The sequence below is a fragment of the Falco punctatus genome (assembly GCF_963210335.1).
Source record: "Falco punctatus genome assembly, chromosome: 13".
Classification (NCBI taxonomy): domain Eukaryota; kingdom Metazoa; phylum Chordata; class Aves; order Falconiformes; family Falconidae; genus Falco; species Falco punctatus.
The window spans coordinates 20844428-20866715 of NC_137593.1; the positions used below are offsets into that span (position 1 = coordinate 20844428).

Sequence of the window (22288 nt, forward strand, 5' to 3'; positions counted from 1 at the left end):
GTCGGTGCTGGGGGGAGAGGGAATGGCAGCGGTACTGAAACAGCACTTGGCTGGGGTGATGCTGATCTTCTCGAGAAAAGCTTAGCAAATGCCTGTCTGGAATGGAGTTCTGCTCTGGGACAGGGGTCTCAATTTAGACCTCCTGAGATCCTGTTTGTCCTAATTTTGAATGATTTAGTGATTAAAATAGGGCAAGAAAAATGGATTTAGGGAAACCTGTCTGACCAAGCAATGACTGAAAATACGAAATAGTTTCTGAAATGCCGTAGTGTAACCCATATTACTGGGATCATCCCATATTACTGGGATCATGGAAGAACACGTATGGGAGGATTTACAACATCTTTGTTTGTTTTTTGATTTCAAATCAAACAAGGATTTACAGGCTCCCATGCCATAACATTACGTTTTAAATGAGAGTTACACACATGGAAGTTTCTTTCCATTTATCTTAAATTTAAACAGAAAGGATTTTCCCACAGAGTGTTGTGTTGGGTTGCAAAAGACCTGGGATGTCTGCACATCATCAAAGACAGCGAATGATATAATTGCTGCACAATTTGCAGCTCAGGTTGAGAAGGCACATCAACTGCAGGGGGAGGGATCCTGCCAACAGAAAGGTGTTAGCTGCAAAGTATCCACTGGTTCTGCTTTTAAAAAAAGTGAAAGTAGCTTGGAGAATGCTTGTATACAATAAGAAAGTGATATTTTTTATATGCTTTTGGAAGGCAGGAGAAAATATGAGCATTGCTTCTGAGGAGGTAAGGATAAATTCCAGCACAAAGTAAACAAGCATTTGCTCTGTGTTGCTGGAATTAAGACAATCAAAGAGACTGAAATTACTCAAAGCTTCTGTCTTCTCTTTTCCAAAACTGTAGTATTCTAATAACAATGCATCTTCTTAGCTCTACCCTTATGAAATTTTTGTCCACCATCCTTTAATTCCTGTTTATGCATAATTAACAAAACTGAAGAACAGATTTTGCTCATGCTTTTTGTTGGATTAGGGATGACCTGGGAGTTACAGTTTCTGCCTGCTGTTTTCACAGGCCTTTTAGCAACTAAAACCTGCATCTCTATATCCATGGGTGAAGGATTAGTCACACGGAGAGAAACCTGTGCAAAGTAAGCAATGTGACACTATATTCCCTGCTGAGATAATAACTCCACTTTCTCGACAGGATGAGTAGAGAGGTAATTGAGATCTCAGAGAAATTAATTACATGTACATTGCAAGCAGAGACTATGGCACTAGTAGCTTTATGTTACTGTAACATAGTAGCTTTACCATAACTTCAATGTGCTTCAGAGGAAGCCAAACAGGGATTTATGAGCTTTTCAGTGCTAGAACGTGGTATGAACGTATGTGGCTGCTTGAGAATCGCACTGAGATTTGGTAAATAAACTTTGGCATTTAGAAACAACTTTCTTGATGAACTCTTCTGCCCCTCATCCACACGTTTCCCATAGACTGAGAAATTCTAGTGCAAAAGTGTTGATTAATCTATATAAATGCTCAGAAGGAAACTTTCATTCATCCTTAACCAGCCTTGTAGCCTCCTGTGACAACTATGTGTTTATTATTGATATGAGATTTTCTCTGTGAGGTGGTAAAGGAGAGCAGAGGATACTCGTCATGGTTGTGTCACGTTGATCTGCTGTCAGTCCTCCGCAGTTTTAGCCAAGCAAGCGCAGCAGAGTGCAGTGACAAATGCCAATTGTTTCCCAGTAAAGACGTGATTGTGAGTTTTGACTGAATTTGGGGTTTGAGAAGGTTGTTTTACGTACCTCTTACCCATTCATGCTTTTTCTGTTGTAATTGGAGATCCATCTAGGCTTTCAGCTTAATCCCTGAAATCCTTACTAGAAATGCTCTAGTAAATTTAGGTCATCTTACTATAGTCATTCTGAGCCCTGGAAATTTTACTCCTCTATTCTGCTTTGATACCTCACAAAGCTTTAGCAAAACAGTATTGCATTTTCACTCTCAACCATAAATCCAAATCCTGTTGACTTCAAGTGCTAGTGCTGGCACATGTTACAGGCCCACTGAGGAGCTCCTTGCTAAGCACCAGAGCCAGCACTGCGCAGGAGGCTGACGGGGCAACTGTGAGGCTTTTAGTATTAGCAATACAAGCACCCAAGAAGTCACAAATATTTATTGATTCCTTTGATTTATTTGTAAATACCTGTTGTGGGGCAAGTCTACTGTAAAGGTGCTGTGGAGGCTGAAGCTTTACACCATCAGCAGAGCTGCGGAGCCTGGCCAGGGCAGCGGGGAGGGCTGCAGGATGCTGTGTGCGCTCTCCCCCTGCCACTTGCCTGTTGCCATGGAGAGCAGATTTTTGTCATGCACACTAGTGGGTCCTGAGCATCTCCTCTCCACCAGGGTAATCTGCTGTCACTGCGGTCATCACAATAACTGGGCTCTTTTTTTTTATTTATTTTTTTTTATTTAATATACTCTTCTCGGTAGCACATACCGCTTTCAGCTGCCTAGGTGCATTCTCGGTGTCAGCGGCATGATGTGCTACTGCTTGTTTAAACTGGGAGACAAAACCCAGATGTGCTCTGCTCAAAAAATTACTCAGTACTACTGTATATTCTGCAAGGTTACTCAGGATACATGCGTCAGTGTTTCACCTTTTGTCTTTAAAGTGATGTAGGATGAATGTCTTTCAAATGAAAAGACAGGCGACTGGAAAGAAAGGGGGAAAAACAAGTAACAAGATCAAAGACATAAATAGAACAAAATATGCACAAGAGATCTCATCTGAGATCAAAGATGTGAGCATAATTACCATGAATAAGACGTGCAGAGCTCACCAGAACAGAATGGTTTGTGTGCCTGGAGAATTCTGCAGAAAGAAACCGTTCTGTGGCAAATCGAGCACTCCACAGAGTGAGGAAAGGACATTTATTCTGCATTGGAAGGGGAATAGCAGAAAGCCTACCATTATGGCAGGGTTGCTCATTGCTGCCTGACCCCATGCAGGGCTGCAGCCATCGAAGTAGCTCAAAGAAAATCTCTGAACCTATTATGTTAAAAAGATTCTGATCTGGGGGAAAACTCCCCAAAACCCAGCTCTTTAACCCTGGGAGATGTGTAGTATTCAGGCAGACATCTTCAAGAGTAAATGTAGTGATTTTGTTACAGGTGCAGTTGGAAGAAAAACAATTACTTCTGTTAAAATAGCTTAACGCATTGAGGAATTGTACAGAACATGGAGAATTTCTTTTCACTAACTCTGTTCAGTCAGGGATTGCAAATGTATTTGTGATTTTTATGGCTGTTACGTACAGGTGTCCGCAGGTCCTAACAGAGCATCCTTTATAAATGGAATAAATAAATAAGTTGTCTAGAAGAGTATTTAAGGAAAGTTACAGGGACTGAGCTGAAATTGCAAAATGCTGATTCTTCCCAGGGAAAGATTTTATGAGCTATATGCCAGTCATATATATCAGAACACTGTTTGATTCTTGGTGGAGTTACTCCAGATTTATTCTTCTTTCCCCGAGAACACACTTTGAACACTGGTCATTCCTTCTGTGCTCTCAGATGGGATGTGCCTTCTCTGCAAATATCTCAAATGTGGTGGAGGTATGGAAACCCAGGAAGTTTTAGGAGTGATTTTTATTGCAACCTCTCTCTCTTTCTGTCAGCATGAACTAGAAATTCAGACACAGGTCCACTTGTCAAGCTTATTTCCACTCGGAAGAGGGCACAAAAAGGAAAGCATGTAGGCTGAGCCTACTGTTAAGGCTTATTTTCACAGAAGCATTACTGGAACTGTGTTTATCATGTAGATGATGAATTATTTTTTTTTAACAGTAGTTTACTCTATCTTTGTATAGAAACACCTGCTGTAGGCAACCTGGGAAGCACGTGCAGTCTAGAAATTAGTATTTTCACTCCCTTCATTCTTCTGACTGCTTCATTTTTGGGAAGAGCCCATCCCTGCTCATAGGTTCTGCTGACTGTGACTTTGAATCAAACACTGAAAGTACAAGTGCTCTCTGTGTCAGATCTCATATTGATCTGTGAATTGTACAACCTGTGGTGGCAATCCTGCTTTCCATGACAATAGACTGTCTCCATCACAAAATCCCTATCAACACTCATGGTGCAGTACTGTGCCAGACAATATCTTCAAAGGGTCATTTCTGCATAAGCACATTTCTCCCTTCCATGATAAAGAAGTGGACTGATTCTGCTGCATACAAGCATTTTGCAGGTACTGCAGGAATGGTATAATAATAGAACTAAAAGTGTATATTTTTCAGCAGGCAAAAAATTAGTTTACTTAGAAAAAAATGTTGCACAGCTTTTCCTATTATCTTCAGAAAAGTAGACCCAGTTCTATCTTCTGTCATGTTCCCATGATCTTTCTGAAGTAGAGGTATACAGATTAAATTGAGAGAAGATTTTGTCTTTTGAAGGAGATATTGCTTCACAGGAAAATCTCTGTCAAGTCTTTAGGCGAAGGTAATTTATGATGTATCATCTTAAGATGTTGTCAGTTTAGGGACTGGGGAGAGTTTATTCTGTGAGGTCCACTGCTGTTTCTGTTCTCCTGTGAGCCTTCGCTTTGCCTTTTTTCTTTTTGTTTAGCTTGAAGGTGTTGCTAGTATTCACGGATGCTTTCAAACTAACGAGTATGCCCGTGGATGCAGGCAGCCTGCTGCAGGTGGTTCTGCTTGAGTAGGGGGGGTGGGTAAGGGGTCACCAGGGGTCCCTGCCAACCTCAGCCAGTCTGTGACTCTATGTGTAACTTCTCAGTCTCTTCATTTTGATTCAGATGCTATAACAATAGAAAACTCTGTCCCATTTTATTCTATAAATGGGATCCATTCTACAAAATGGGCTCCACAGGCATGGTGATCACAAATTTTGTGTGTGTCTAATACGTTTAGTTATTTTCATTAGATAATGCTATGGGCTTTGGTTCAACTAAGTGCTTCAGTGCCAAAGGCGGGAACACGAATGGTCCTGAGGAAGTCGAGAGGTGCTTTTATAGTGAATACTTAGGCTTAAGTGCTCGGCTGAATAAGAGCCATACTCATGATTTTCATTAAAACAGTACTGAGAAGAGCATGTAGCTGTGCAGCAGAGAGGGCACGCATTGCATGCGATGCAAGTCTCTACCTTTTACGTAGTCTTTGAAATTTTGATGCTTAGCCATAAGCCTTGGTGAAAGGTGCAGAGCTGTCTCTGAAAACACAATTCATTTCTTAGCAATGAAGTAAACTAGATTTTGGGCAAACATTGCCTTGCCCTATAACCAAATGGTTATTTGGGTTTTTTTGCTGGTAAGAGCAAGCTGCCAGTCTTATTTTCTGGGCCAATCGCAGCTGGAAAGAGATTCTTCTCCCCAGCATCTCATCCAGCTGTGCAAGTGTGCAGTCAGCTCAAATAATTTATTATTACCTGAGAGCTGCAGTAGCTCATGGCAACTGTGACCGGCTGCAAGGGCATCAGAAGGCAGCTAAAAGGCAGTATGGCAAAAAGAAAGCCATAGATGCATTCTCTAAATATATCTCCTTTTTTTCTTGACACATTTAACCCAGGTTATATTGAATTTATCTAAAATTTAAGATTACTGTGACCAACAGCTAGGTTACTACAGCATGTTGTGGGACACCACGGTCTTGTTCCTCCCCTGCAGAAGGGTGGCCAGGGCTGCAGCTGCTCACGATGGCTGGGTGCGGGGGCTCATCTGCTTGCTTTGGAAAAACTTTCTCTGCCTTCACTTGCACCTAAGACGTTCTACACAACCATAACATTTAAGTAAAGTAAACCAATGAGAGCTGGGTTTTGGTACAGTAAGGTCAATATAGGGCTTCGATACCAGTTGGGGTCAAACCTCTCATTTCGTGGCTGGCAGTGCTGTCTCTGCAGCATGGGACCTGCCATTTCAATTGGCAATGTCAAATGTGTTCCTCCCTTCTTGAAATATTTTGGTCTGCATTCTCCCTAAGACTAAAGCTTTCCTTGTGATTCCAACAGTGAAAGCAGTTTCACAGTGGGTGTAAAAATAATGCAACCCTCAGTTTAAGTGGGAATCAGGCCCAGAGAGTGTGTATTGAAGACTATTTGAATTACATTCAGCACTGTTTATGGTTTCTGAGGAGTTGTAGAGCCTGTTAAAAATGAAATACTGCTTACAGAAAGGGGCTTATGTTTTCTATTCTGCTGAAAAAAGAAATAAGGAGGAAAAAATATTTGTGCCTGTTCAAAGGCTGTCCAAGGACAGCTTTCATTCTTTGTGACCCACTTACATTAAATACTTTCACAGGAACTCCTCAGATACTTATTAAAAAAAAAAAAAAAAAAGGAAAAAAAAAAAAAAAGGAAAATCCAGATCAGTGCTTCTGATCTTCACTCTGAGGATACATCCAGCTTGCAGCCATTGACAGATATCTTGCATCCCTAGTTACCTGTACAAAAATTAAACAAAGCAAGAGATGAGCAGCACTGAAACTTAGAGATTAACTCTGTCCAAGTAAATATTAAATAGCATAGTTTAAGATAATTTAGTTTTTAAGAAACAGGGCAATCAATTGTAACTTCAGCCATCACAAGCTGACCTATTGCTCTTGTCCTCTTCCTCCAGTCAATATTTTTTCCCCCCACAATGTGAGTCCTTTGGGTATTTTTTCTGGTGTTACCAGACCTCCTTGGGTCCAGTTGGAAGCTTTCAGTAGCTTTTGACAGTAGGTGGACTTTGCCATGGTGCCAGTACAGTGAAAGTGGTGGTTACTGGACTCTCATCAGACAGGAACATGGCAACTTTGAAACCTCTTTGTGTGGCCGCTGCACAGCACTGATGGGCCTCAGCTTGCTCCACATCTTACATCCTTACTAGATATACACAGGAGCTGATCCCTCTTTTTGAGCTGTTTGACTCAGAACAGATACCGCTGATAAATGAAACATGTTACAGACACTGTTACAAAGCAGTATGGGCTTTGAGGGACAATAAACAATGCTTTTTCTGATATTTCTTAATATTTTATCTGGGCAATAGCGTTTGACATTGCTTGAGGAACATGCAACTGGAAGGATTTGGGGGGTTGTGGTACATCCCTCTGCACCTCCCAAGGGTTCCAGAAGGGAAAGAGGGAGTGCACAGAGCTCCAGGGAGCACTGGGCAGCAGTACTGCATGTACGCAGTGAGAGAAAATGCCTTTTGTGGAAAAAGAGAGTCAAAGGGGTAGGTGTGGCAGCATGCATCCACTTGTAGTCCTTTTGGATATCTTGTCAGTGACTAAAGTAGCAGCAATTAAGTTCTTCTTGGTGTTATTGCTTCCTAATGAAGAAGAAAATAGAAACTCATAAAGTCTGTCATAGTGCTTGTTGTGATTTGAAGATATTAACTAACCACTATACTACTTCCCCTGATACTGTGCCATGTTAGATCTGCCAAAATAGAAAAGATATTAAAAATTCAGTCTTTTCTTGATACAAGCCCTGAATTCTTGTTTTTCCCATCACATGAATATAGAGTCATTGATATTTTATGTGTCACACAGAATGGTTGAGATATCAGAGAAAGCTAATGAATTGCATAAGCATCTTATGCATCAGAGACTTTTTTGACTTCCCAGCATGCAGAAGATTTAGCCCGTTGCCTTTACATGGAGTCTGCTGTAATGGTGCATGCCAGACGTGATAATTCATTTTGTGAAACGTGATCAGAAGAACATTTATGGAGGTGTGACAGAGACAGCTGTAGCCATCACTTGAAGCACTTTCCCATAGCCTGAAAAATGTATCTCCTTCTGGTTTTCTTTCTTGATGACTTTTTTAGGCATCGTTGACTTGCAACTGTTGAATGCAATGAAATTCCTAAAAGAGCAAAGGGATATAAAGGTTAAAGTGCCCGCAGCCACAGTTTCAGGACTTAATTGGACACTAGCTACTCAACTATGAGCATTCCCCCAAAGAATGGTGGAGTTTTGTAGGCTTCAAACAATGGAGATGCGTGGGTTGATGCCATCTGCAGCCTAGGGCTTGTGGAACAAAAAGACGTTTGAAGAAGAGGGGAAATTCTCAGAGATATGGTAGAATGGGAATGATCTGAAAGTAATCAATCATTACGGTGACATAAATCACAACACACAACAGCCCACAGCCAGAAGATGTCAAATACCGCCTGTAGCGCATCAGTCTCTCTGGCATCATCACTTTTGTGTGTTGTGCCACTGCTCTTTTGTGGGCCATCAATTTTGTTGGGCGATGAAACTCAAGAATGCTGCTATTCCTCCTTCCTTGCTAATGCAAGCTTTATGATTGCGCACCCTAACGTGCGTTTAAGGCGCATTCATCCTTTGACCCGAACTAACAATTGATTGTGAGCTGGGTGCCAAGTCCGCCAGATGTTGCTTGATCTCATAATTACGTTAGTGCTATTGCTCCAGCGCAACAGCATCAAAACAATACCAACCAAGCTGGGGCACAAAGAGAGTCTGCAACTCTCATGTGGTCATCTGGTCCACGCCTGACATTTTTGCCTAAAGCTCTCAGATGTTAAACTTAATTTCCCTTCCTTGATTATAAGCAAAATGATCTGTGCACAATATTAAAAAAACATTTATCAGCTGGAAAACAGTAAAAGGCATGGCATAAACTCATATAAATTTTAATGAAAGGCAGACAAAATTAAGCAATAGTATTGTGTTCCTCAGGCTCTTATACACTTTTACTTAAAAGAGGATCTAGTAGAGCAGTTCAGAGTAGGGCTGGAGGATAAGCACAAAAAACATTGTTTTGAAATTTACTCCGGTTCTTCTCGTGGTTCAAAACACTGATCTGGAAGTCCTGTTAAATGGAGCAAGCATTATCCTCCTTTAACTTATTCCAATATTGATCATCAGATCAATATAAATCATAAATCCCTCCATTTGGATAGAAAGGCTCCATCTTTCTGCGGTTGCTTCTAGAATGACACATGAACTACTGGCTGCACAGCTCCTACCAAGAAAGTGTGCAAAGCAGCGAAGCAATGACTGTGGCCATTGTCTAACAGGGTCCGTGCCTCTGCGTTAGAGCGATGGCACATGGATGGTCCATACGGCAGCCTGAGCACAAGGCTCCAAATCCCACTACAAAAATACCTGAATGCGAATGACTCCAGCTACATTATCCTTCGTCTTGTTATACTGAGCTGTAACTTGACAGCCTAGAGCTGAACCTATAGCAAGGACATTTTCACGGCATTTTTTCCAGTCCTCGCATCCCCCCTGCTGCCAATGGGCATGGTGCCCCTCTCTCCTTCCCCTGCCTTGCAGCCTACAGAGCTCCGAGACCTGCGCTCGAGTCCTTCAGCACCAGTGGTGTATGTGGGAACCGAGGTTCAAGGGGCACTGTGTAGACCACTGTAATTTTCTGCTTTTTAAACAAAAATGTGGATGAGTGCTCATCAGGAGCAACTGCAAAATTACAGCATTTTCCTTCCCTCTCGGTTCTGAGCTACAACGCATATCTCAAATGAGGCACAAGGAAAATTGTAGCACAGGACAGTAACTATCAGCTAAAAAGAATTCTAAACAATGCAGATTGGCTTCAGTGTGCTCTGAGAATATTCTCCATCTTACAGTATTTTAATTTCAAATAAGAATATAAAGCCATACCAGATATAAGAGAAATTTTATTTCCTCTACTACTACAGTTTTTAAACATAATGGCCCATGTAGACCAGTGGGCAAATATTATATCCTAAAGTTTCAAATAATTGCCATCTTTATGCTTCATATCTGATCTTTAATAAATGTTATTTCACACAGTGCAATTAGACTTCAGGATGTAAAACTCTGAGAGTAATCCTGAACATTTTAGCAGAGCTGTGTATTTTCAGGGTGCACTGACATCTATATTCTGATCTAACTAGTGGCACAAATCTGAAGCAATTTCCTTGAAATCAGTACAATTACATCAGCACAAACCCCATAAAAGTGGGATGAGAGTCAGACCTTTATTTCTTTTCCAGTCAGCTACAGAGATATAGTATTTTCCATTTAGTCAACTGAAAAGAACTTTAAAGGGATAGAAAGAAATGATAGAACTAAATTTTATTATTTAACATGTGGCAGACTTGGTTACTATTTTACCATAAGCATACGCAAGAAACAGAGCCTGCTGAAATAAAATGGAAAAAATTCACCTCAGGTGTTGTATCATGAAATCCAAGGAAGTGACATCAAAGATTAAACCTGGTCCATTTATTTTTAAACCATTTTGTTTAAGTATCAGATTTTATGTCTGGAGTTTTTCTCTACTCTGTGAATTTTCATTTTATTTTTTTTTTTGTAAGCATAAAACTAAATAAAGATCAGAAAAAAAAAATTGTCACCTCAGTAGTGACAGAAGACCCTTGTATTGGGCACTCAAATTCTTTTGAGAGTTTTGGGTGTTGTGCATGGAAAAGCTGCAAACGGGGCTGAACGTACACATGGAATTTGGTGGACTGATGGTTTTAGCCAAGCAGAAGGCAGCCATTTGCCCGTGGAGAAGCCATCACTTACTACCAGAAGCAGCCTTTTCATTCAAAGGGCAATCTTCTGGACTACTTGGTCACACTGAGACAATCTTAATTGTGTATTAGATAAGGCTACCTCTTGGTCATTCCTTTTTCTTGAATGGAGAACTGGGAATGCCAGCCTTGTCAGAGCAGTCAGGGTTGCCGTTGTGTCTCCTCTTACCCCGTTCCACCAGCTGGGGAAGAGGTGCGATGGCCAGGGCTGCTGCGTTCTCCAGGGTGTTAGTCATTTCATCTGATTCATTTCACTAGTTCAGAAAAGCGAGAGAAGAACACTTGGGAAACCACAGGAAAAGTTCCAAACTCATGGGAAAAAGAATTAAATGGACAGAAAAGGTCTTGTTTTGGTTAAATGGGAGCCAATACGGAAAACATAGCAGGGAAGGGAGAGGCAAGGTGGGGGCAGCGGGAGCGAGAGCTCCAGGCTGACCCTTTCCCGGTGGGCAGCAAGGTGTCCTGGAACTCCTCAGCATACGGAGGTCTCCTTTGGGGCTCTCCAGCGTGGCCCAGCCCTCACCCCAAAGCTGGTGTGTTCTGGAGTATTTGCCTGGACTTTCCGGAGCCAGCGATGTTTGGAGAAATGTGGAAAGCTCGGTATGGATAAGATGTGTATCCACTACGCTAAATTTTGTTTCAAGTCCAAAACTGAAAACCTTTTTGTGGGAAGAAGTTAACTGGAACTGCTGAAGTTTCTTTTCATGGATTATTTAAGCAGTACAAGATGTTGTTAATTCTGAGATTCTTCCATGTTATTCAGGAAAGTATGTCTGATTATGTAAATTAAAAGTTGCTGCTTAAAAATATTTTGCTTGAGAGATTGCAAAGGCAACATAGTAAATGAATTAAGATCAGAGAGTCTTGCTCAAGTGAGAAGATTGCATAAGTAACCGCATGTGTTATTGAAAAATACATATTGTTTACAATGTATTCTTGCAAGATCCTTAAATATTTCACTTTGAGGTTTGCTTGATATAAAATATTGCATTTGTTCAAGCTGTCACACAGGCTGGGCTCTAAGCTGATTTGCAGCTACATGCGGATTAAAACCACTATGCTGCCCCACTGCAATTTTGGATTTAATTTGGTTACTTTCTGTCTTTTTAAGAGAAACAAGCGAGTTTTCAAACCAAAAGGCATTGACTGCTTACCTAATTAAAAATGTATCCATCTGCTGGTTTGGTGGCTGACTTGTTATTCAAAGCATGCAGATCTAAGTAGGTTGATTTATTTATGAAGACCTTATGACACTGAGAGATATGCACTCAAAAACATGTAAAAATAAATGTGGCTGCAGATGGGTAGACACACACAGATCTTTATGGGGTTCTAAATAACAGATAGAGAGAATTTGGAAAATGCGCTTTTCAGGGAAGATCCTTTTATGTTGCTTCCACGTGTTTAACATTTAGAGCTCAAATAACAAAGCAGCCAGCTAACATGTTGTGAGATAACTCTAGTCTAAATATCCTATAGTGCCTTTTAAGTTGCAATGATTATTTCTGAAAGCTTCATGTGAGTGATAGACTCTTAAGGAGACATCACATTTCAGCGATGTTTTCTTAAAGAACACTTTAAAGTAAATTTTAATTAAAGGAGGAAACTTTATTTATATCTAGGAGAAATCACAAACATGCATCGGAATCAGGGTAAATGCTGTCTTCTTATATTTAATTTCATTGATGTATTGGCAAATGTCTCTCAAATTAAGTTTCTTAGTAACTATGCTCAGGCTTCAGAAACATTGAGTTCTAATGGATTCATTCTTGATGCTATAAATATTGTTGCAATCCTCAGGTAAAGTTAATTCATCAGTTTATGGGCTCTAGGAAATTCCCAGTGTAATGAAACCATCGTGGTATTTCCACATGGGGTGTGGAGCTGCTGGTGTTAAACCTCACATCGTTACTGGTGCAATTCCACTGGCATTAGCTGGCTTCTTAAACTAATACAAATGGAATAATACCCATGTCTTGTATGTAACACTCTCCACAAGGCTGTTTGTAGGTGGTCTGCATAGGCCACCTCAGAGGATGAGGAAAATGGAGCATGACGTGGCTGGGAACAACTTTGGAGTCGCTTTATGGCCTCTGTTTCTGTTTACAGCATGACTTGTAGTGCGTCCTTCTCAGGTTTTTTTCCACCCATGTGCCTGACAGTGTGTTTATTCAGGTTTCGTACATATTTGCATGTGTGTTCGTGTTCACAGGCAAAACAAGTAATTTTATCCAAAAGAGACAGAAATGATTCCTTTATAGACCACCTGATCACACTGGTATCCTCTTAAATTGAAACTGTCTTGTACCAAAGGGTAAAGTTGCTTTCAGCAGAAATGTATTCTTTATCGAACCTTACATCGACAATTGTGTTCAGCTTCACAGAAAGATGTTTCCCTAAGCCCAAGGTCAGTTTAAACTGGTTTCCCAGTATATACATTTTCAGATTCCCTTTAAATCTCTTTTTATTTTCATGTCAAGACAAGCATGTGGGTTTCTTAGTGCCAACAAAATATAGAAACACGGTTCGTATGTAGATTTAGCCAAGGAGGATATTAGACTGAGCTGCCTTTTGGTAGGAAGCCATCCTGGCATTTCTTTGGAAAACTCTAGAGATGTTTGAATAATCCTTATGCTAACAGATGTCACCACTGGGAATCTGTTTTACTTTTACAGCTCTTTATTTGAGTATCTTGCTGGCATTTTTGAATATTTTGGAATGGTGGGGGAAACTCAAACAAATCTACATTGTCTCTTACTTTGATCCCTCCCAAAGATATATTTTGATGAAAGTTTCAGATAGTAACCAAGGGAAGAGAAAAACATTAATTTTACTATGCTTGTTCCTTTTGTGCGGAAGGGAGTGGACACAAAAAATGACCAGCAATCCTTTCCTTTTGTTTCCAACACACTGCAAATGGCTGGTTTTTGTTTTCCTGGTGCTGTGCAAGCCCTTGAAATGGGGGACAAGGGATCGCAACGGGTCAAAGCAAATAGATAGTCACGATCTTCCTTAGAATTGAGCCCATTGTTCAAGTAGGGTAAGCAAGTTTTGCACTACTAATTTTAGTCTGCGTTAGACACTATGACCAATGTGGTAATGTGAATAAGGATTAGTAAGGAAGAATGGGCAGGGGAGACAGCTGAGGGGAAGGGTGGCATTCTTGTGCCTGTAAAAGCTGAAGTGGTTGCACATTTCTCCCCAAACATAATATTTTTGCTGTTTACCTCAGGATACTGCAAGAGGAAATGTTGGGGAAAAGCATATTGCTGGAAATATCAGCTGCATACGTGTTAAGAAAGTCTTACAATTGACTGTCTCAGTAAAGCAATACCAATGAGTCATTTCTAGTGGAAACCTTGCCTTAAGGTAGAATTCAGAAAATTCAGAGCTCTTTACTGTTGTTACAGACCTGTGTACAAGAAAATACATTCAGGGTTTGGGGCAGACTTGCATTAAAGGGATAAGGTGGTTAGTGCTGAAGGAAAAGTCAGAGGGGAATGGGACTTGACAAAGAGTGGTTGCAAATGAAGGGAAATTGTTTGTTGGTGCCATCAGTGTGTGAAAGAAGAGGAACTAATTTGTATGTCATAAATGAAAAAAATTCTTAAAATGAGGTTCGTGCCTGCGTAATGCAGGTACAGACCTGTGCACATTTTTTGTTCTAATGCTGCAGTGACGCTCAGATCCCTGAGAGTGGATTTGAGATCTGGTTGTGCTAGAAGCTATACAAGAATATCTCAGTATATGACAAGACCCAGCAGATGGGTATAAATAAAAAGAGAACAAGAAAATACAGTGGCAGTGTTACCCAGCACAACAAACTACCTTATTCCCCGAACTCTTCCAAGATCAGTGACAGTACTGAGGAAAATAATGGCTGCTGCTTTGATAAGAGAAAAGCAAGAAGTGGGTTTTTTCCATTGTCTTTCTTGCAGGTTTAATTTCTTTGCCTACTATTTTGTTTGTATGCAGTTAATAAGAATTTGCAATATTCTGCTATAGAATCAGTGTGCAAATACTGAGCTAGAACACATGCATACGCATATGCATATACTCACTTTTCCCATTAGTGGTTCCCCTAAAATAGAACAAATAATTTCTTAGATAACAAACCACCATTCTTTGGTATCTGTAGCCTCTCTGAAATCAGGGCAGAGAAGCACAGCCAGCGCTTCAGATTCTGAGGTAAGCTCGTCATTATTACTTTAAGGCTGGCCAACCTATAGACCACAAGTCCCACACTGCCTTATAGATGTTACCAAACAAAACTGTGCATCTCCATATTCTTTGCAATATTGGAGCAACAGCCACGGGACACCTACAGTTCTCTCTGACCTGATATTTATTTAGCATCACTGTTTTAAGGTGGGCATTTGAGGTAATCACTTATCTCCAACTTCAAAAGTTTTGCTGCAGTAGGTGTTTAAAGAAGTCTGTGCAAAACTCGGAGCAGAGTCCTTCTCCCAGATGTAAATTCCCAATCTTAACGTTTCTGCTGTCCTGCGAATGTATCAGTCATGCCTGTGTGCATAGAAAAAGATGCACAAATGCTTTCCACTTCTAAGAACAAAAAGGAAGGATTTTATATTTAATTCTAAAGAGTTTTTCTCTGCCCTACTATTAAAAAAATAGCACACATTTGAAAAGAAGGATAGGTTGGTTTGGTTTCTTACTTTAAACACAAATAGTTTTCTTCTATATGGTTGCAATCATTTTGTTCATAATAATGGGTGGACTATCTCAGATAAGATGGTTTAATCTGAGTTAATTAGGATTTACATGCTATTAGAAGTGCCAGAAATCTTCAGTGCTCTGTAGGGAAGCTGTCTCTGGTGCAGTTTGATTGGTACCATCATTGCATAAATAATCTCTGAAAAGATCGCTGTCTCTCAACACACAGGATAAAAATGTATTAGAGCTCTGACAATCTGTTCTTTCAATTATTTTACCAAAAAGACAATTCAGAGACTTTGCACAAAAATTATCTGTATTTATACAGAACATTTAGTGGTGCAAAGAAAGTAATCCTGTATCTTTTTTTTTTTTTTTTAAAGTAATGCCTGCAGTAAATTATGGCAGAAAACCTAAAAATCCACTATGAAAACAAATCTGGGAGACATTATTTTTTCATTGATATTAAATTTAGATTTATTCTGTTCCACATACAGGGTCCAATTCTGCCTACCTATTAAAGCTTAGTAACTAAGCTGCTACCAAAATTCAACTTTACCTTAGCACAGGACAGAATCTAGTTCAGAAATTTTAAACTGTGACCCTATTCTTGAAAGAGAAAAACTAAATCTGACTGAACATTTTTTCTCACTGCAAAAATATGGCCGTGTGCTTTTAAAGAAGTCGATGCAGTTTGCAATGCTCTGTGCTTAGATGTTAGCCTTCAAATTCGACTAAGGCTCTCTGAAATTGCTACAAACGGATTCCCTACAATTTTTTGGCAGAGGCTATTTCGCTGGCATTGGTTCCATCACGCATCGAGCTGGCTGTCTCTTGCAGGTGCTCCAAGGAGCGTGATGAGGAGCCTGCCTGTGCAGCCTTCCCTCTGGCTGGTGGCCCTGGCCGCTGCCAGCACCTCTCCTCCCACCAACGCCGCTTGCCAGCACACAAGGCCAGCGCAGGCCAGTCCTACATCTTCATCCCAGTAACTTTTATTTTCTGGTAGCTGACGCTACTCCCAAATGATGCTGAATGAGTAAGCAGCACAGCTGCTAAGGAATGGCAGTACAAAGCCAGCAATACTCGAAAGCAGTTTGTAATAATTAAGGTGTCTGTTAACCTCCGCAGCTTTAAATAACCTTTCCGTGAAAGGTAGGCAGGCACATTCCTCTCTGGGTTGCCGAGCATCTGTGCTAGCGCTGCAAACAACCTGCAGCCTCATCCAGTTATTTGCACTGGTTTATTGGTCACACTTTCACATGACAAAACCTGCGGGTTGCTGCTTGCCCCTGGTCTTAACGAGGGCGAGAGCTGCAGCGCGCTAAGCTGACACCTACCTTGCAGGGGTGGGCACTCGCATTTATGACATTTGTTCTGCTTATTAGGTGAAAAGCGGTAATGCCTGGTCTGACATCCTGGGGCATTTATTTCTCTTTTCTTTGCTCCGTCTGTACGGCTTTTCAGATTTTACCTTTCACCAGTGCCCTTTGATGTCTGTTTATTTTAGGAAGCATAAACTGCACCGTAAACACTCCTAGCTTCGTAAATAGTTTTTGTAATAGGATTTCCTCTCGGGAGCTTAATAATGGCATATTACAAATTTTAGAATAACTATGAGATTTGAATTGTGTCATCAGTAGCAATGTAATAAATTATATTACTTCAATTGTCATTAAAATCCTGTTACATTTAACTCACGATTTTCTAGTTTTGCTTAATGTTGTTGGTTAGAAAAGGCAAAAAATCTGTGCATCTGTCTGTCTACCGTTAAGCTGCCATGTGTGTCTAGTCTGAATAAAGTCACTATCACAGGTCCTGTAATCAGCATCAAGGCTTTAATAAATAGGAAACTCTTGCAATGATGATTGTGATTAAGAAAAGGAAGTGTAAATAATCTGCAGTGCCTAAAGCTCACTTTTTTGCAGAGTGGATTTGCAAATAAGCTATAAACCTGATCCTTATTGAGGTCAGCAGCAAAACTCCTGCTAATCCCAGTTGAAACAAAATCATTCTGCCAGCTTGATGTTTATAGAAATGCATATTACCTTCACGTAGATGTTCTCCCCCTATGGCTTTTCGTATTACAGACTGCAACTTCATCTAAAGTAAACGTGACCTGAGGAATGAGTTCTTACTCAGTATCTAACAAAAAGCTGCTATTCTCAAACAGTTACCGGTAACTTTTGTCAAGTAATTTATCGGCAAATGTTTAATACTCACAGGTCCCTTAAGAATCAGTAAATCCGGGGAGGGAAAGGCTAGGCACATCCGAGCACTTCCACCGGGAAGGAGCCGGCAGTCACCCTCTGGTGCCAAACCTGATAAAGGTGCGCCCTTGGGGCATTGTTCCCTTGAAGAATGAGACTCTGTGGGTGTGTGTTCACTTCCTGGTGGAATTTTACACTCTTTTGCAAATAGCCGAGTAGTGTGGAAGTTGTGTGGGAGTGGAGTAAGTGGGTTTGCATTTCTGTAGGAAAAGGCTTTTCAGAGGGGTGATTTTTTTTTTACTGCAGGCTGTGGAATTGCATACTAAAGGAAGAGCTTGTGCTTCTTCCCCCCCCCTTTCTTCTTTTTCCTCTCCCCCCCTGCCCCCCCAACTAGATGTAGTGCTGGGCCTCAGGAGGCCCGTGAACACATCGAGCTTCCTACTGAGGCTGTCACTTGACTGACAGCAGAAAGCTTCTGGGGAGATGGACGAGCATGAGTAGGTGGACATAGAAAAATGTAGAATGAAAAGATAAAGTGAAACCAGAACAGAACGTTCATCCAAAACCACAGCCCTTTCAGGGGCTGTAATGTGTTTAACTTCCGAATGTTGTGTTTATGATTGGGAAAAATGTAAAGCGACTGTATGTATGTAATGTAAGCGTATGTGTGTGAAAGAGACACTTGATATCCATTCGGAACGCTCTATTAGAAATGATATTAACTACAGAAATATATCCAAGACAAACCACGTGTGTCAGTGCCCAGCTACTTGTATACTAATATATCCCCTTGGTGTTCTAAAAGAAAACAAACTGTGAATGAGCAGGAAATACAGCAAACTTCCAGCCCTTACATTTCAAGATGACTTATGGTTTCTCAAAAACTCCATGTTTGTGTGTTTGTGTGCCTGTTTGTACCATTCAAGTCCTATGAACAGATTTCTAAGTAATTCAGCTGGGGTTGACCTCTATGAAGCAGCCAGGATCAAACATTTAACACATTGTCATAATTATTACAGTGTGTGCTGCAAATGAATGTAGTTTCACTAAGGAGCTGAGACAAATATAAGATCTGAGACGAATATCAGAGAGGCTGGCTGAGCTTTTTCGAGCTGCATTAAATTGACCGTTTAAATGGTGTAAACTTGATTATGGTGCAAACATGATTAGATCCCATCAAAGCCGAATCACTCCTGATAGTGAGTTACAATAATGTGAGCCGGCAGGTTGGCAGCAGTGCAGGCTGCCCAGTTAATAGGCAGTTAAGAAAAATGTAACAGATCTAATGGCTGTAACAAAATTTTAAGGAATAAATTTTGATGTCAGGTACTTTGTTGTAAGGTGGTGTTACTTGCTGAAGCTGAGAACAGAGTTTAGTCCAAGTATCAATGACATCTGTTAAAACCAAGCTGGGCTTTTACGATTCGTTGAAATGACACAAAGTAAGGAAATTGTGATTATTTTGGCAAGGTTTCTTAAAAAAACCCACCCTTTTCTTGGAGCCAAAATAAAGTGGATTTGGTAGAATTGTGAACATTTTAGTTTATGACATTTGCAGGCCGTTTTTACTTTGTCTGTGTTTATTTTATGGGCAATTTTTTATCAAATTAAAGTTGCATTAATATGATAGAAATACTTTTAAGGTTTCAAAGTATTTAACATTTTTTAATGACAACTGACTTTTCTGGCATTGCAACAAGAATAACTTCAATTAAAAAAAGAAGATGTTTTGATGCTCCACCATTCCCATTAAGTTTATCCTGACTTGTAGTAGATCTGTCAGACACATCAAAGATGTGAAAACAAGAACACTCAGATTGCTTTAATTGAGGACTGCCTATATTTTTGTGTAAATAATAAAAAAAGAACTAATCCTTTTCTTCCTCCTCATTAGGCCAAGAATTCTTGTAGATAATTAAAGTCAGGAAGTGTAACTTTTAACAGTTGCAGTGACTGTGCCGCACTGTTTTCTAACTCCCATTATCTGAGCAGCTGCTTTAAAGATTTATTTTCTACAGAAAGAGAAAAATACACTAGCTATCTTTGCAGGGTTGTCTTTACAGTTCTGCCAGTGGGTACTCCAAAATAAATGTATAAGGCAAAAGAAAACAATCCAAGCCTCAGACTATAGAAACCTCATTGTAAATACTGCGTTAATAAGCCCTTTAAAAAAGTTTTAAAAACAAAAAATTGTGTTCCTACCTAGCTCTTGCCTTAAAATTAAAAAGAGGTGAAAGATACTCTATATTTTGAAGTAAAAGGTAGGAGTAAGAGTGTTTAAAAGTCTTGTATTTTACGGATATTTGAATTTGGGAAAACGCAGAGTGGTTTAAAGAGAAAACGGCTGGTTCACAACAGGCGTGTTTGCTGTTGCACAAAATTGTTACTCAAACCTGACGATGTATTCGAAATTATTTTTAACACATCGCGCTTCTGCAGGGGTTCCGTGCGTAAACTAAACTTAACGGCGGCAATAATTCGTTTCACCGCCGGCAGAAGAAACGTCTTTATAGAGTCAGGGGGCCGCTCCCGAGGCCGGGGCGCTGGGATGGGACGGGACGGGACGGGACGGGTCCGTGTCCTGCGCGGGGCGGCGGGAGCCCGCTCCGCCTGCGGGGCCGGGGCGGGGCCGGGGGTCCGGGGCGATGCCGGGGACTGGGGGGCGATGCCAGGGGCCCAGGGCGGTGCCGGGGGGTCCCGGGGCTGCCCACGCACCGCTCCCGGCTGATTCCAGCAGGGTTTTGTCCCCAGCCGAGGGGACAGCGCGGCCAGGCGCAGGGGGCTGCCCCCCTCGGTGAAGGGGGCTGTTACTGCCGCGCTAACCTGGGGGAAACTGAGGCAGCGCCCCCGCACAGTGCCTCAGGTGAAGACCGAGGGTGGTGCCGACTCCGCACCCGCTGCCGTTTGCGGAGCTTCCCGAAGCAGAAGCGGCGCCGGCCGTCCCCGGCAGCCGTACCAGTAGCGGCAGCGGCTCGGGCGGAGCCCCGGGAGCCAGCGGCGGCTGCAGCCCGGCCCGCTCCGGTAGCCCCCGAACCGCGCGGGGCTGCTCTGGGGGGCGGCCGCTGGCCCCGGGCCTCGGCAGCGGTTGCCGCTCCGGCTGCGTGGTGCACCTAGGGCTCCGCCGACTTTTAAAAACTCCATATTTGTTGTGAATGCGCGTTTCGGGAGTATTTTCGAAAAAGTCGCACGGTCGAAGCGTCCGGAGCAAAGCCGGGGTGCAGCTGCCCGCCCCTGGCTGAGGGCACACCCTCCGCGCTGCCTCACCGGCACCGGCCGACGCAGGTGGCACCGGCCGCGGAGCGGCTGGGAGTCACGGGGGGATTTGCGTGCGGGTCCCGTGCGCAGCTGTGGAATGGGGCGTGTGCGGAGCGTGCGCGGCCCCGCAGCCCCGGGCGCTCGGCGGGGAGCGCTCCTGGCCCCGGCCTGTTCTGAGCCGCCCCCACGGTCGCTGCCCTTGTGCACAAAAGCTTCAGCGATTCGCGTGGCCGGGGAAGCTCCGCCGGGAGCTGCTGCGGGTCCGCCCCCGCTGCCCGCTTCTCCCCCGGCCTCGGTGGGAAAAACGCTTCCCGGCGGTGCCCGCCGAGCCCCGTGCCCTCCCGCCCCCCCGGCACCGGGGCACTGGCCGCCCAGGGGCGCACCGCCCCCGCCAGGTGGCGCTGTTGCTCAACGGTGGCGCCGCGACGGGCGGGGCGGGGCGGCGGGAGCTCGCGGAGCCCGGGGCCGCCCCGGGCTGGGCGCGCGGAGGGGGCGCGCGCGCGGCGTGCCTGTGGCCGTCCGCGGCGGTCCGCCGCACCGGGGCAGAGGGCGATCGCTGCCCCGAACTGTTTTATTTTTTTTTTTCCCTTCTTTTGTCATTTTTCTGTGCTCGGACACTGTTAATGCTACAGACCCCCGCGGAGCGCCCCCCTGCCGGCGGGACCCCTGCGCTCCGCCGGCTCGGGGCAGCGCGCCCCTCGGCCCCGCAGCCAGCTCCGCGCCGGCGAGCGGGGGGGCGGGGCGGGGCGAGGCGGGGCGGCCGGCGCGGGGCGCGCAGCGATTGGTGGTGAGGCCTGACGGGCAGGCTGCGCCCCGCCCCCTTGGCAATGTCTATCGCCCGCCGCGCGCCCCATGTAGGCAGTTATTCCGCTGGGATAGAGCGGCCGGAGTGGCGGCGGCATGGCCGGGGTCCCGTTCTGCGCCCTCCTCCCGCTCCTCGTCGGCGTGTGCGGGGCCGTCACCGGCTCCCGGGTCTATCCCGCCAACGAAGGTGAGGCGCCGCGCGCGTCCCGCGGCCGGGCTCCGCGCTCCCCCGGCGGGGCGCCGCGGGGAAAGTTCGGCGTCCCTCCGGCCGGGCGGTGGGCGACGCACCGCTCCCCGCCGCCCGCGCCGCGCTGCACCGGCCGGTAGCCGTGCGGCCGGTGACCGGCCCGAGCGGCGCTCCGGGGGCCTGCCCGCGGCGGCGGCACAGGTGTCCCCCCGCGCGTCCCCCCGCGCCGCCGCCGGTCCCCTGTGCCGGGCTGGGCCGCGGGGGTGCAGCGCTCCCGCGAGTGGCGCCGGGGCGGCCCCGCGCCGGCAGGGTGGCTCATTAAACCGGTTTTCCCGGCAGCTCTCGGCGGCTCCGCGCCGTTCCCCGGGGCCGTGCCGCAGCCCGTCCCGCGGGACAGTTCGGCGGCGGCTCCGCGGGGGAAGCTTGGCTGGGCTGGGCGGGGGGCGCCGTCACCGTCGAAGACTCCCCGCCGGGTCCGCCGGTGCCCGGCCGCGCTGCGGGACGAGCTCCCGGCAAGTAACAATTCCCCGCTCATCGCTGGCGTGCCGCCGCGCCCGCACCGTGCCCGGGGAGCGTGGCGCTGCGGGTCCGCACCGTGCCCGCTGCCGCTGCCCGCCGGGGCCGGGCCG

At 44.2% G+C, this 22288-nt stretch overlaps 1 protein-coding gene across 2 annotated transcripts in view; it reads left to right on the forward strand.

The window, feature by feature from the left end:
- The first annotated feature begins 299 nt into the window (after positions 1-299).
- Positions 300-22288, forward strand: part of EPHA4 (EPH receptor A4) — a 131337-nt gene continuing 109348 nt past the window's right edge. For both annotated transcript variants that reach the window (XR_013931638.1, XM_080409020.1), the window contains exon 1: positions 300-21659. Coding sequence is in view for 1 of the 2 variants with exons in the window: in XM_080409020.1 (XP_080265146.1) it covers positions 21569-21659 (91 nt within the window). In the remaining variant the exon portion in view is untranslated. The remainder of the gene's footprint in view (positions 21660-22288) is intronic.